The sequence below is a fragment of the Lepidochelys kempii genome, chromosome 5, assembly GCF_965140285.1.
Source record: "Lepidochelys kempii isolate rLepKem1 chromosome 5, rLepKem1.hap1, whole genome shotgun sequence".
In the NCBI taxonomy this organism is placed as follows: Eukaryota; Metazoa; Chordata; order Testudines; family Cheloniidae; genus Lepidochelys; species Lepidochelys kempii.
Genome location: NC_136384.1, coordinates 33,653,044 through 33,667,494, shown reverse-complemented (window position 1 = coordinate 33,667,494; position 14,451 = coordinate 33,653,044). Strand labels below are relative to the sequence as shown.

Sequence of the window (14,451 nt, the reverse complement as noted above, 5' to 3'; positions counted from 1 at the left end):
AGTGCTGATCAAACAGCTGTCCACATCAGTTGTATGAGTGTCCGATTTTGCATTTACTGTCTATCCAGCAGAAGCCAGAATTCATGTCTTGAGGGTAAGGGAGGATTCCTAAAGTAATAGTATTCAGAAAAAAGAACTTTAATTCTCCCTGCATGCTCAGTGTTTGAGAGCCAGTACTTTCAGAAGCTTCTGATGCTCAGCAGCCAATAGAATCGCAGATTCTTCTAAGTTTGGTTCTGAGAGAATGTCTCTTACAGCATTTTACTACAGGATTTGTTTTACTGAAGAGTACCATAGTACTAAGTAGAGCAACAGAAGCAGAAACATCAGTACAAATCCCTGTACCACTCAGCTTTAGAAGTACCCATGACTGTTGCTGTGCTCATTAACCTTCCCTTCAGTGAGGTTGCTTCCTCCTTCCCCCTCTCCCATTTGAATGCTTTGATCCTGACTGAAATAGGATGTTAAGGTATGAGGAGGAGATGAGGTCCGAATAAACTACAGAAGAGAACAAAATAATGTAATAAATTGCATTGTCAAGGGGCTTTTTGGTAGATTGTGATGTTATTAAATACAATAATAGAACAATTAAAGCAGATGGTGTCACTCTAGAAGCAATATAGACAGACTCGTTAGATCGGTAGATCTGTGCCCTGTCTGTAGGTAGAGACGGAGATAAAGAGATAGACCGACAAAGAATACTAAGTATCAGTGTTCAACTCCCACTGTTTTCACCCAAATTCCCTCTACACTTAACAAAAATAAGATATAAAAACCAAAATTTATATAAGAAAAAATAAAAAGAACATTTACCACAGCATGGACAAAATTAAAAATATAAACCTTTCATATACACAAACTTGCATGTGTTATACAGATAATTACATATGGCATAAGGATGTGTTAAATAGAGCTGGGTGACATTTTTTAGCCCAAACTATTTTTCAATAAAATAGTCTGGTGACATCACAATATTTTGTGAATTCATGTAAATTTTGCTGACTTGTTTATTTAGAAAAAACAAAATTCTAGAAAAATCAAATTTTCATTTTGACATTTTTTAAATGAAACGTTTCAATTTTTCAGTTTCAAATGAATTTTTGTTTCTAAGTTGCCTTTAATTTTATTTTAAAAATTCAAAAACCTTTAAAAATGGTCAGCATCAAAACAAATATTTTCATTTTGGCAAAATGATTCTTTTAAAATTTTCTATTTACTGAGCAAAAATTGGTTTTGGCTCTACTCTAAATTTACTCCTTATTTAAATTAAATCTACTACTAAAAAACTCCATTATTCACCTAGCTTTAGTTCAGATACAATGGAACCCAGATGCAAACTGCCCTGGATTTTGATTTGCAAAATCAAAATCTATAAAAACCAAATCTACAAACACATCTGATTTTATTCCTCTCCACTGTAACTTATCCATACTTCATAAAATAGTATGCACTTACCTTGCTGTATCTATTCCAAGGGCTGTCATAGTTTGTGCTCCACCTCTTTGCTTTATCGCCTTGGCTGCAATCAGTACATCATCTGTTGTCATGTAAGTACTGAGGTTAAATTCATGGACTACCTTTTGCCCATATTGAACAATTCCAACCTGAAACAAGCAATTTCTGTTAAAAAAAGCCCTCAATAATGAATGTTTTTGCGATCATCAGTCTCTCTCAATGGGTTAAGACTTGCTGAAGGCCAGGGCAAGGGGTATGGACAACACAAGTCCTGGGTAGAGCTGTGTAAGTAACTGATTTGCAGGCAAAAAAATCATCGGGTGAACTCAAAATGAAAACACTTCAAAATTTTCAATAAAACAAAAAAGAGAAAATAATTATTCAGGCCTAATGAAATGTTTTGTCCAACCCCAAATTAAACATTTTATTTATTTTTTGAGTTTTTAAAACCTTTTTAAAAATAAAATTGAAGCTTTTTTAAAGAATAATTTTGAATAAAAAAATTAAAACATTTCATTTAGAAGATGTCAAAACAAAACATTTAGATTTTTTCAGAATTTTTTTCTTTTTTGTTTCAGCCAAAACAATTCAGTAAATTTAACACATATTCATGAGCTGTTTAGGTTGACCTGAAGATACTTTTTTTTTGGCAAAAAGAATTGCATCCAAAAAATTTTACTCACTTCTAGTCCTGGGGTAAATTTCTCCTAAGATAAATACATAGTTTGCATGTGAGTAGATATGGTTCGAAAACAACTATTGTGTTTCACAAAACATACTGAGGTTTTAAAATTTGGTTTTTGAATCTTTCACAAAAAGGGTGGGGGTTAGGAGGAGCAAAACCCACCCCAGTATAGCTAATAGCCAGGTGGTTAGGCCATTGACCAACGGGTTAGGAGACTCAGATTCAAGTCTGATTTAGGATAAAAAAACTGGGATAGAAAAACTCTGATTTGAATGCAGAGCCAGGCCAGTGTCTTAACTACCATGTTATAGAGAATCTCCCTCTCACCAGTTTTGTTTTTAAAAAAAATTGTCTAGCTCTACAGGTGAGCTTACACAACTGCCTATGGAGTAAGAGGACATATTTCACATCCAATAATGCTAATGCTTTTAAAATACATTTCAGTTATATCCAATATATCATTTATACTAAACCTAGAGCAGAAGTATCACTCAGCTGATGTTTTCAGGCCCCAGTATGAGATGAAGATTATAGTGATCTTTAGCTTGATCAAAAGCACAGTGCTCTCTGATTTAAGGGACAGCAGGGAGGGTAGTTCAGGCTCAGGCCATTCTCCCAGCAGGAGGTAAGCCAAACCAATAGATTCTTTATGCCTGACATGCGCCAGAGGGGAGAACTTGAATAAAATGGCAGCTCCTGGAAAAAAGGGAAACCCAAGGAGACCTCTGCTGGACAAATCTTTGTGTGAGAGATTGACACACTGAATTACAGCCAGTGTGCAAATGCCTGAGGGAACCTACTGCAAAAACAGAATGTAAAATAAAAAAAGATAAGCAATATTCCTAAATATTAATTAATTTCCCCTCATTCATCTCAGTCTCTTTTAATGTTTTGGCAGGTTCTTGACTGCTTTTACTGGGAAAAATCCACACAATATTCCATTAGCATATTTCAATTTTATGTTAAGCTTTACGATTTATTGGTGTTATTTAGGGTAATGCACTATTATGTGGCATATTTATATTTCGCCCATCTATTATTAAAAGCTCTGTAACATTTAGGTATTGGGGATCAATAAGACCTCTATAATGTTTATACAGTCATATTATTTTATAGGTGGCTTGGTGTGTGTTTTAGACTTGCTTTATAGATGTGTTTCTGAGACAATTTTATAACATTTCCATCGGCTGTGAAAAGATTTTGTTTACTAGCATTCAGACTGATGATGATATAATGGGATAAATATCCTATACTGTGATAAAGTGAACATTGACACTGTAATAGTCTTATTAACCCCATGGTCCTGCTAGCAGTATGATTATAAAGGGATATGACAATAACAGAGAATCCTAACATCACCTTTAACTTCTGCAACTCAGATTTGCTTGCTTTTTCTAAAGGAAGGATATACATAAGTTCAGCCCATTAAGATAAGTTGCACCCTTTTAAAATTGCCTCTAAAAATTCACTTCTGCTCCCATAATGAGGAATATCCAGGGGCTGTGTGCCCCTGTGGATTCTGCACAATGTGTATCTCTTGTTTAGGTTACACAAAAGACTGAGGCACACATGACATTTACTGCTCATAGAAGACGTGTGGCTAAAACTTTATCCCTTGTCAAAGATTAAATTCTGAACCCCTTGCCTCCATTGCACCTAATTTTGTGGCATGTGTTTTAACTGCAGTTGAAGGAGGAATGTGCCCAGTCAAAGGAAGCTGGCTTTCAGTGATTTCTTTTTCTTAGATAAGACCATTTAACCTATGATGGAGCTTCATCCCCCCTTATCTTCCATTTCATGTGGTAGCAGCCAATAAATTGGTACATGGAAATTAGCTCTATTCAATCATGATCTGGCTCTTGCATATAAAATAATTCCAGTGAGGTACTGTGAATATTTTAACAAGGGGCTCTCAAAACTTTTTCCGTTCACCTGTGATAAACTCAAAAGGCCACATCCCTATTCCCTACTTGGTTGTATTTTCATTGCTCTAGCCACACAAAGGGGACAGAGGCTTGTTTCAGCAATCAGCTGTGGATTCCCTTGTGTTTTAAGGAATCCCTGGGTGGCATAAAGCTGGTCTAGCCAGCTCCATGCCACCTGCTCTTGGTCCTCCTAGTGCAGGGGACAGGCCAAGAGCATGCTGGGGCCATGAATGAGTATAGGCAGAGCAAGTTGCACTCCAGCAAACCTAGGCTGATGGAATGATTCCCAGGAGACTATTACTGCCTGCACAAATAAGATCACAGCATTGAGGCTGCTCTAATTTGTGGTAGGGTCCATATCGGCCCCTGGATGCTCTCGGGATCAGGGAAGCGGAAAGGATGCTGGTTGCCACATATACCACCCCACCCCAGGAATGTCCTATGTATGTAGGGGTGCTTGTTTTTGCAGAGAAGAGGCGCAATAGGGTAAAGAATTGATTAATTTGTTTTCCCTCTTCAAAGAAAATCGTGCCCATAACCATGGAATGAAACAGCACCTCTTGACAAATGTATACTAAGAGCATTTGCTGAAAATGTTTACACTTTGTTTCTGAAAATCACACTGCATGTGTTGATAGTATAGCACAGCATTCAGCTTGTAAAATATGAAGGAGGAAGATGTGATGACCTTTTGGGAGTTCTGAGGAATCCTGCCCTAGGAGAATTTTTGAAAAAACCTGTCATCTGGTACAATCTAGTCCAAGGTGTCAAGGATACATCATCTCTGGCAGGGATAATTTACTGGTTTTCGAGAAAATTGTTACAGTCTTTGGCAAAGTGACAGAATAAGTTCCACCTTTTAAAATTAGACATAAATCGCTATTGTAATAGGAATGGAAGGTTAGGCTTTTGGGGGCTTTTATAATGGGCACACATCTGACTGATGTAACCTTACCTTAGTGGGACTATGATCCTGTCCAAACCCCCATACCTCATCAGACTACTAATCCCAATCTTACATGTAATATGAGTCTTGATTTACTTGGTTTACATATGTGAACTAGGATCCTATTAGTTAGGAGGCGATATTTCTATGTTGCCTGAAAAAAACTAACATTTTTCCTCCCAGCTTTACTGACCACAGCTTATTGAACATGTTTTTTGACTCATGACTTATTGAACATGTCTTTGTTCTCTTCCCTTACATTCCACACATTTTTATTTTCCATGAGGGAATGGTTCTGTAATTGTCCCAAGTTCCTGTGCAAAAGCGCTGTAAGACTATTCAAGGAAAAGTTCTATGTTCTGCGTGACCGTTCTATTTTAAGACAAAACTTTTTGTGGCAATATATATTGTTGTTCCTTCTATTAATAAATACAGTCCCTTGTTTGAAGTATATAAATTAGCTGTCCTAATAAATATACATGGAAACAATTGTATACCTAAAAAAACAAAACAAAACAAAACAAAACAGTAAAATTTAAAGCAATGAAATGCCAGGACATTCCTCACTGGGATGTGGAGGAGGGAGAGAAAGAAAATTATTAGTTTTAGCCAACTTATTTGAGATGAGATTAAAAACTGAAAAAGCTTGGAAAGCAATAACAGATGGTTCATTTTTATGGATATAGAACCAGCTGAACTTTCCTCAGTAATGACACAGTCTGATTTATTCCATGGCATTTTGTTTGGTCTATCTTGCCCCTAATGAGTCAAACATAATGATCTTTAAGCCACCACTAAATCCTCCCTTCATACAAAACCTCCTTAATGCCACAATATTTTTTATACATGTAATGCCCTTTCTGTCTTTTGGAAATAAAAGTGATCATTAGGATACCACGGGGCACGTTTTATTAGCCCATTGATTCAGCCCGGTGGGGGGCATCATGAGGCACAAGCCACTTGCCCATAGCCCCCCAAAGTGTGAATTAATGCAAAATAAAATAGGCCTGAGAGTCTTTTAAAATCATTGTAATATGGTTCCAAACTTCTAATGACACTTTTTTTGCTGTTCGGCATAGGGCTTGTGCCACAGGAAATACCTCAGACAGGAGGGAAATAAAGAACTTGTATGAAAAAGGCAGTAATGCTTTTTTCCTTTATTCATGATCCGCATTTTAACTTTCTCTTTGCTTTGCAGCTTCTCACCCCACTCCCCATTTTAATTGTTTCTTTCCTCCTATTTTCTCCATGACCCTTTCCCTTCCCACACCCCTCCTCCCCCCACATATTCCTTCAGTTCTCTTCCCACCATTCAGAAAAAGCAACCACACTTGGCCCACCCACTTGAGCAGCTCTGATGATCGCATGACCAGCAATAGCGATGTCACCTTTCAGTTTGAGTTTGGGGCACCATGATTGCTTCTCAAGTGGCCAGACTTCAAAGGAGAATGCATTTCTCCTTCATTTCGGCTTCTGTTCTCATCAGCCATGGCTGAGACAACTGGGCTGCTTTGAACTCCGGCAGCTGGACTGCTTTTGAGCTGAACTCTTACATCTGATGCTGAACAGGGAAACATACATTACATGTCTGATGTACTAGTACAACTTAAAAGCAGGCCATCTGCCTCAGAAACTGTGCTGAGCACTCTGCTCAGTTAGGGAAAGAGACAGGAGAAGGAGGAAGTTCTTGTGGGAAAAACATATACAGCAAACTTTGGCTCTTTGTACCTGAATGTTTTAGCTATTGCTTTAAAATATCATTCTAAAATAGAGAATGGAGGACTTTTTCTCTTTCCCTTTTACTCCATTCCTTTCTTAGTTATAGTGAGAAGATGAAATCTATCTAGCCATAACTGCGATGATCATTTTTTCATGGAGGAGATAAACCAAAACGCCCCTAGCAGACAATCAGAAAATGGTTTTGTAAAATTAATAGCCAAAGCCATATTATAAATTCTTTCGAAACTACAGTGTACAGCAGTGACCCAATTCTCCTGTCACTTGTGGAACACTGGGCTTGAAATCAGTGTAACTCCATAGATTTCAAAGTGTTCAGAAATTATAGTGATGGAGACAGTTGTACAAATCCAATCTGATCCAATCACATAGAATTTAAAGCAGTGTGAGTGAGAGTAAAATAAGGCCTACATGTTTAAAAATATAGATCAGAGGGGCAGAGGGCCCACCCACACTCCTCTTCGCCTAGGCAGCAAGGGGAAAGGAGGAGAGATCCTGGCCACTCTTGGGGGAGAGGAGGGGTGAAGGAGAAGTCCTGGCCAGTCAGGGTCTCTCCAGTGGAAAGTAAGGGGAGATGTTCCAGCTGGTCCTGGAACGGGAAAGGAAATGGGGAGAAATCCTGGTGGTTCTGGTCTCTCCAAGGAGAGTGGAGGAGCTCAGAGGGGCAGGGGGAAAGTCTCAGACTATCAGGATCTCCCCAGTGAGAGGGGAGGGGTGGGATCTCAACTGGCCAGGGCCTCTCTGATGGGCAATTTAGTAGTCTGGAATGAAATTTCCCATGCTCTCACAGCCTTCCTCCTATCTCAGTAGGAAGGGGATGTTTGATATCATGGCAGGGGTCCTGAGAAGAGGAAGGAAGAGCAGAACAGACTTGGCTGCTCTGAGGCTTTCCCTCTACCCAGAATGCACATAGAGATGGTGCTTTGATGGGAAAGACGGCAAAGGCATAGAGATTCTCTGTCTTTTCCTGCTGCCATTGGCTAAGCTTGGGGAATAGAGGGGAGGAGAGAGTTGATTGTCTTTCATATCCTTATTCTACCTGTATGTGAAGGCCAGGGGGGCATGAGGCAGCAGCCATTCTCCTGTGGTTGCTGCTCGCCTTCCCCACTCTGTAATGGAGGTGTTGTTTGAACAGTATTTCCAAGAAGCTGTGGGTCTGAGCAGGAAGGAACTTTTTCTTTGTGGCAAAACTGACAAAGTGAGTATAAAATCCTTTTTTTATTTTGACTCCTCATTGTAATAAACTCACTTTATTCTGCATGGACTCTCCTCTCGTTTTATTTTCCGTAAACCATATTTTTCTGCAAACAAGAATAATATCACAGCATCACTTTACCTGTGTTTGTTGAGGGCCTATGTCCATTTTTTTCAGAAGGCGGTTTAAAAATTCTGTGACACTCTCCCATGGGTAAATACTATTAGAACCATCAAGAACTATGACAATATCCAGTTGGGTCTTACATTCTGCAACATAAATTGCCAGATGAGAACTGTCACAAACAAGCGTCAAATGTATAATCATTGCACCAATAATTGTAGACATCACAATGAAGCCTGACTTTTAAAAATACATGTCTAAAACAAACTGGTTTTCAGCAATATTTGCTTTGCCATTTTAGTCCCAGGATTTTACATGTGTGAGTAGTCCCATTAACATTAGTAGAACATTGCATACAGAAAGTTAGGCATGTGTTTGTTTACAGGATTGGGATCTTTACTAAGGTAAACCCTTAATTTTCCAATTTCCTACTTTCCTACTCTGGCTCTTCCACTTAAACATGTCCTAAGATTTTGTAATGTACATCTTACCAGACTGGGCTTGTCAGATGTCTCAGTAACTTGCTTTCATTATTTAAAGAAACTCTTCTGACCATAAGGAAAAGCATCAGGACTATTTTTAGCAATTATGTTTGGACATTACAAAGCATTCTAGAGATTGTTTACACTGCACATTTATTCCAAAAGTAGCAAGAAGTTAGCTTATATACTGACAATGAAAACATTTACTTAACTTGGTAATGCTGGTAGCTTGGAAAAATAGTTTATGCTTTTTGGTATGCCTGTGTGTATACATTTGTCTTGTTCAGTGCTTCATGCTTTCAAACACATGAGAACAGTACTGTGGTATGCATACCTTGTACAGATGGTGCAATGGTATTTACAACTTCAAATGTGGAACTGACATTAGAACAGATGCCAGTTGTGTAATGCAAATGCCCACATTTGTAAGCGTAGAGAGGCCCACACGCCTTTAAGAAACAGAAAGAGTTAAAAGTTAGATAATGAAGCTTTTGGGATATTATAATTCCCTATCAAAGTAAGGAATGTATTTATTTTCTTACCAGAAAGCCTCCTTTCGGGTTAGTTACTAAAGTTGTTCCAAGAGTCATGTTCTCTTTTACTTCCATGACGTTAGGAACTGAAGTGTCAGCTATAAATAGATCAAAATGTTAAGTATTTTGAAAAGTGAAAAGATGTTAAGTTATATGTCCTCTAGTATAAAGCTTCCAAACATAAAACACAGCTTGTTTTCGGTTCTATCAAGTATTTTAGCACTCCTCCTCCCGCCGGAACAGTGATTAGGAGTATAATGAACAAGTAAAAATGCCAAGACTGGCTGTCATCCCAGAATTTTGTCTGGGTCACTGTCTCAAATAGTTTTCCTGAACCACAAAAGAACGTAGAAATAGCAGTGCGATGAAAGCAGGAGATTACTGTTCACACAATTTTGCCGGTTAGAACAAATAAACATTACATCTTGTATAGAAGTCTGCTGTTATATATGTTATAGATTTTACATCAAAATAAATCACTGATATGTAAGAGGTTTCAGTAAAGATTAAAACTAAATAATAAATCTGGTAAAACTCAGCTTGACAGTAACTCTTTTCCTGTCACTATCAAGGATCTCCAGATGCCAGCCACAGTTATGGTGGCAATCCAGGCCTACTCTAATTGACATATTAATTGCTTCATCCCTGTTCTGGTGAGACCACTTCTAGCCAGTGACCATCTCATCTAAAGCCCATTGAAGTAATTGGAAAGACTCTCATTGGCTTCAGTGGGGTTTGGATGAGATACTGAAAAGGTAATCCATGATAATTTAGGGACTGCCACACAGAGACAATTAGTGCCAGTTGTACTGGTGTTTATATAACATAGCCATTGTTCACCATCAAATGGATTGAAATCACCAACACATTTCATGCAGACATAGGGCACTGAAGAGACTTGAAGAGAATACTATTGTTATTAATATTCAAATGTGCAACCTTGATCTGAAAGACTTCCTATTTCATTGTCATGAGTTATTTTATCCCCCAGAATGTAAGCATTTAGCTACACAAATTTAGCTATCTTTTTTTGTAAACAATTTTAATAAAAAAAATTTAGCTATAAACTTGCTAAGATGTCACTTCTATGAGAGCTCCACGCACAGGATAAGGGTAGTCCTCTGCTACCCCTATTTTATTTCATACCTGGTAGGTTCAGTTTTATGCAATGTGATTGGCCCTTCCCTACAGGGCATTTGTAGACATCTCCTGTTCTCTTCTTGGGTTGGCCAACTAATGGAGAACCAATAAGTACCCTGAAAATGAAATAAGTCACATGAATTTTCTCCTCAAAGCATACATTCTTTCTTTTGTTCCATTAGTGGACATGAAAGTCAGTACTGAGTATAATGCACCTTTATAAAACTTATTGGGGGCCCATCTGCAGCAAGCTCTGCACAAGTGTGCAAGCTGGAGAGACAGCTGGAAAAAATGGCATCATATTTTTAGTTCAGAGACAAAGAAAAGTAACCATGTTATCTTCTGCTCCTTGAGAAGAACACAAAAAAGGAAAGAGGTGTGTAAGTGTATGTGTTCATGGATGTGTGGAGGAAAAGACAATGCCAAACGCCAAGGATATTTTGGGAGACAAAAGATTTGAAAAAGTATCTGCATTTGTCTTTTTAAAACATCTTCTCTCTCCTCTCTTATTTTTTTTTCCATTTTAGTTTAAATTACAATTTACAATGGTCTACAGCAGTGGTTCTCAAACTAAGGCCACTGCTTGTTCAGGGAAAGCCCTTGGCCAGCTGGGCCGGTTTGTTTACCTGCCGCGTCCATAGGTTCGTCCGATTGCAGCTCCCACTGGCTGCAGTTCACTGCTCCAGGCCAATGGGGCTGCGGGAAGCGGTGTGGGCCAAGGGATGTGATACACATCCTGCAGCCCCCATTGGCCTGGAGCGGCGAACTGCAGCCAGTGGGAGTCACGATCGGCCGAACCTGCGGACGCGGCAGGTAAACAAACCGGCCTGGCCCGCCAAGGGCTTTCCCTGAACAAGCGGCAGCCCTAGTTTGAGAACCACTGCCTTAATGTATATTTAAAGAACCCACAAGCCAGAAGGTCATGAAATAGTATTTTAAAAGGGGCACCTGCAGTTTCATTACTTTCAATACTTTCTAGTGATTCTGTAATAGCCAGCGTGAGACAGTAATATTCTACATGGCCTCATCAACAACCTGCGGCTATATTGTTGCATTTGTGCAGAAGATTAGTGAAGGTATTACATACTGATAGCCTGATCTAGCAGAATATATCTATTGCCACATGGGCCTCAAACCTGTAGATTGTCATTGGCTGTTTTCCTATCTTGTTCAGCAGAAATATTAGACTGCTGCAGAAGCCCATTTCAAAAATAGGGAAACCTACACCGAATGGTGAATGCTACACAGTTATGCTTCAGTATTCCCAATGTTTGGGTCATTCGACTTCCAATTCAATCCTCTACCCAACCAGCAACCAGTGTGGGAACAGGAATAATTCTCAAAGATGCAGCTGCAGAGAGGACTATTAACTCCCTATCAACTGGACAGGTAATCGGACGGAGATAGTCTTATTCTGAATTCCACTCTCAGTGCAGAGGAGATGGTCCCCTCTCTGATTTGAGCTTTCTCATAGCATTGCCATCTCAGTGGAACATCTAGCATGACATCATTCTGAAGAAGCAAAGACAGCAACAAACTTGGCTGAATAAAACTTTTATTTCAGAATGTAGCAGCAATGAGCAGAGGGTCCAAAGCACCAAACACCAATATAATAATCAAAGAAGACATTTTAGCCCAAATTAAAGGGTATTGTATTATTTGATATTTTGATCTAAAAGTCTTCCTCCAGGTTGGCATAATCAGTGGAGACAATCACTGACAGAACCCATTAGACACAATCGTACAAAGCAAGGAAATATTTACCGTGACTAAAGAAGGCAGAACCTGGCCCTTATTTACTGAAATTATTGAACAGAATACAGTTCCAATGTGTGCTATTCCTGTTATTAAATAGTTTACCATTAGGATATTATGCTATTTAGAAAAAACTCACCATTTTCCTTCCTCATTTTCATACTGTTGAACTGTGTACCCAAACATGTCCTCCACAGAGCCATTGAACGTCATTGCATTTTTGACATCGACATTGAAAGATGCACTGAGGTGAAGCAGAGCTGTTAAAAAAAATTAAATTCAATGTAACATGCAACATTATGTAACTATGTATACAAATCAAGACTGAGTAAAGTGACCATTGTGATTTTGATTAAAAGTGATTTTACTGAGGTTGCTATTGGAGTCAGCCATTTTGCTCAAAATGGCATTTTTGAATAGCAGAAATAAATATTAAGCAACCACATTAAGTTTTAATTTTAGTTAATATTAGTTTCATAACTTTCCTTTATAAAAAATCTTCATTAATTTTAAAACAAAAATATAAGGAAGATTCTGTTTCTGCAATAGCTGAATTGCAGGATTGATGCAAGAAAGCTAGATAAAACAGAATTATAAATTGTGGTATGGGAGAACTGGTTGGATTCTGGATGGATGGATTTTGATGACTCAGGATCTCTTCCTATCTGTTAATTAAGTGTGCTCCAGGAAGGTAATAATAAGGTTCACACTTTGGGTGTAATTTTTGACCATCAGCAGAATATGGAAGAACAGGCTTTTAGCACCAGGCCAGAAGTTGTACATTTTAATTCTACATATAGAGTTCATCATGATGATCCATGCCTTTGTGATATCTATGCTTGACTATTCTAATAGCCTATCAATGCTCAGTCAGAATGGCTTATTGCAATTAGAGTCTGACTTGTTCCTTGTGCTAGAGGGTATGGCAACAGCAGCTGTACCTGTGATCTGATCACTGGATTACCAGTTAAACTGCCCCAGAGTAAACCTGAGGGGCAAAGCTGTGTCTAACTGATAGACTGAGGATGGGCTGGAGGATGGGCTAATTAACCCAGTAAGTAGAAAGGTGCAAGAAGAAAGTGGTCAGGTGGGAAGAGAGATTGGTAGAGTTTTCAGAGTCAGAAGAGATCTCTTGGAGGGAAGATGCCTTCTCCACTCCTTGGCTGAGTGAGCTAAGGATAGGGTGACCATATGTCCAGTTTTAGCTGAGACAGTCCCTTTTTTAAGCCCTGTCCCAGCTGTCACGACTTTTTTGGCAAAACTGGGCATTTGTCCCATTTGCTCTTGCCAACTGATCATCAGTTAGCAAGAGCAAGCTGGACAAATGCTTAGTTTTGCCCAAAAAGTGGGGTGTGACCCCTAGTGGAGCACAGAGGAATGTGCAGGGGGACAAGCGGCAACGCCATCCGCCATCCCCATGCATGAGGGAGAGCTCAGGAGAGTGGCCCGGGCTGAGCCCATATAGGCAGGCAGCAGGGGGGGTGGCTTGGGCCAGCCCTGCACATCAGGGAAGAAGGGAGGAGGACCTCAGATCGGTTCCCTGCAGAGTCCCATTTTCCCTTTGGGAAAATATGGTCACGCCAGCTAAGGAGTGTGTACTATTGTAAATACTGAGCTGCACAAGTCTGTAAGGCTGGTGGGAAAGAGCATTGCAAATAAATTGCACAAGGTGTTTGACCAGCAGAAGGACTCTGGGTGGTTTGTGACTAGAAAAGAGACAGAAGTGGGATGATGCCCTGTCATATTCCTTTAACACTTCATTATTTTTTATAAAACTACTTTTCATAGCCTGACATTACTCTGGAGGGTAAATCTCTTGGCATCATTGGCAGCTTTTGCTACTTGGGTTCTATGATCAGCAGGAATCTTGATCTTCAGACTGAACTAACAGAATCAGAAAAGCAGCTAAGAATTTCTGGCTATTACAGAAACGCACATGTAATAACAGCAAACTATCAGCTAAGGTGCAGATGAGACTTGTGTGCTGTCATCCCTGCTCTCTGGTTCAGAAACATGGATTACATATGCTAAGCACATCAGGATGCTGAACAGCTTCCACATGAGATGCTTGTATAAGATTCTGCAAATAAAGTGAGAAGACAAAATACCAAACACAGAGGTGCTGGAGCATGTGGGATTGACACACTTAGAAACTACTATCAAGAAGAGGACGTTGTGATGGCTCGGTCATATCAGGAGAATGGGTGGAGGCCATATCCCCAAGAATATTTTTTATAGGGAGATTCAAGACAGCACTAGAAAGTGTGGTCACCCTTTATGGCTGTACCATTATGTGTACAAAAATGATCTGAAGTTATTCAACATCAATGTAGACAGCTGGGAGGAGTGCACAGAAGCCCCCGTTCAGTTGGAGGGAACATCTGGCACTTGGTGCAGCTCAAGATGAAGTGGCTTTGATCCAGAGAATGGAAGCAAAGCAAAAAAGAAGAAAGCAGCATGCTGTAATCTTGGACT

At 39.3% G+C, this 14,451-nt stretch overlaps 1 protein-coding gene across 2 annotated transcripts in view; it reads right to left on the bottom strand.

Moving 5' to 3' along the window:
- Positions 1 to 14,451, bottom strand: part of ITGA1 (integrin subunit alpha 1) — a 129,586-nt gene that overhangs the window by 74,605 nt on the left and 40,530 nt on the right. Inside the window, exons 2-7 of one of the 2 annotated variants that reach the window (XM_073343911.2) lie at positions 12,116 to 12,236; positions 10,228 to 10,337; positions 9,091 to 9,179; positions 8,883 to 8,997; positions 8,085 to 8,212; positions 1,456 to 1,604 (exon numbers count right to left, since the gene is read on the bottom strand). In XM_073343911.2, the coding sequence (XP_073200012.2) occupies positions 1,456 to 1,604; positions 8,085 to 8,212; positions 8,883 to 8,997; positions 9,091 to 9,179; positions 10,228 to 10,337; positions 12,116 to 12,236 (712 nt within the window). The remainder of the gene's footprint in view (positions 1 to 1,455; positions 1,605 to 8,084; positions 8,213 to 8,882; positions 8,998 to 9,090; positions 9,180 to 10,227; positions 10,338 to 12,115; positions 12,237 to 14,451) is intronic. The other variant, XM_073343913.2, reaches the window with a different exon arrangement.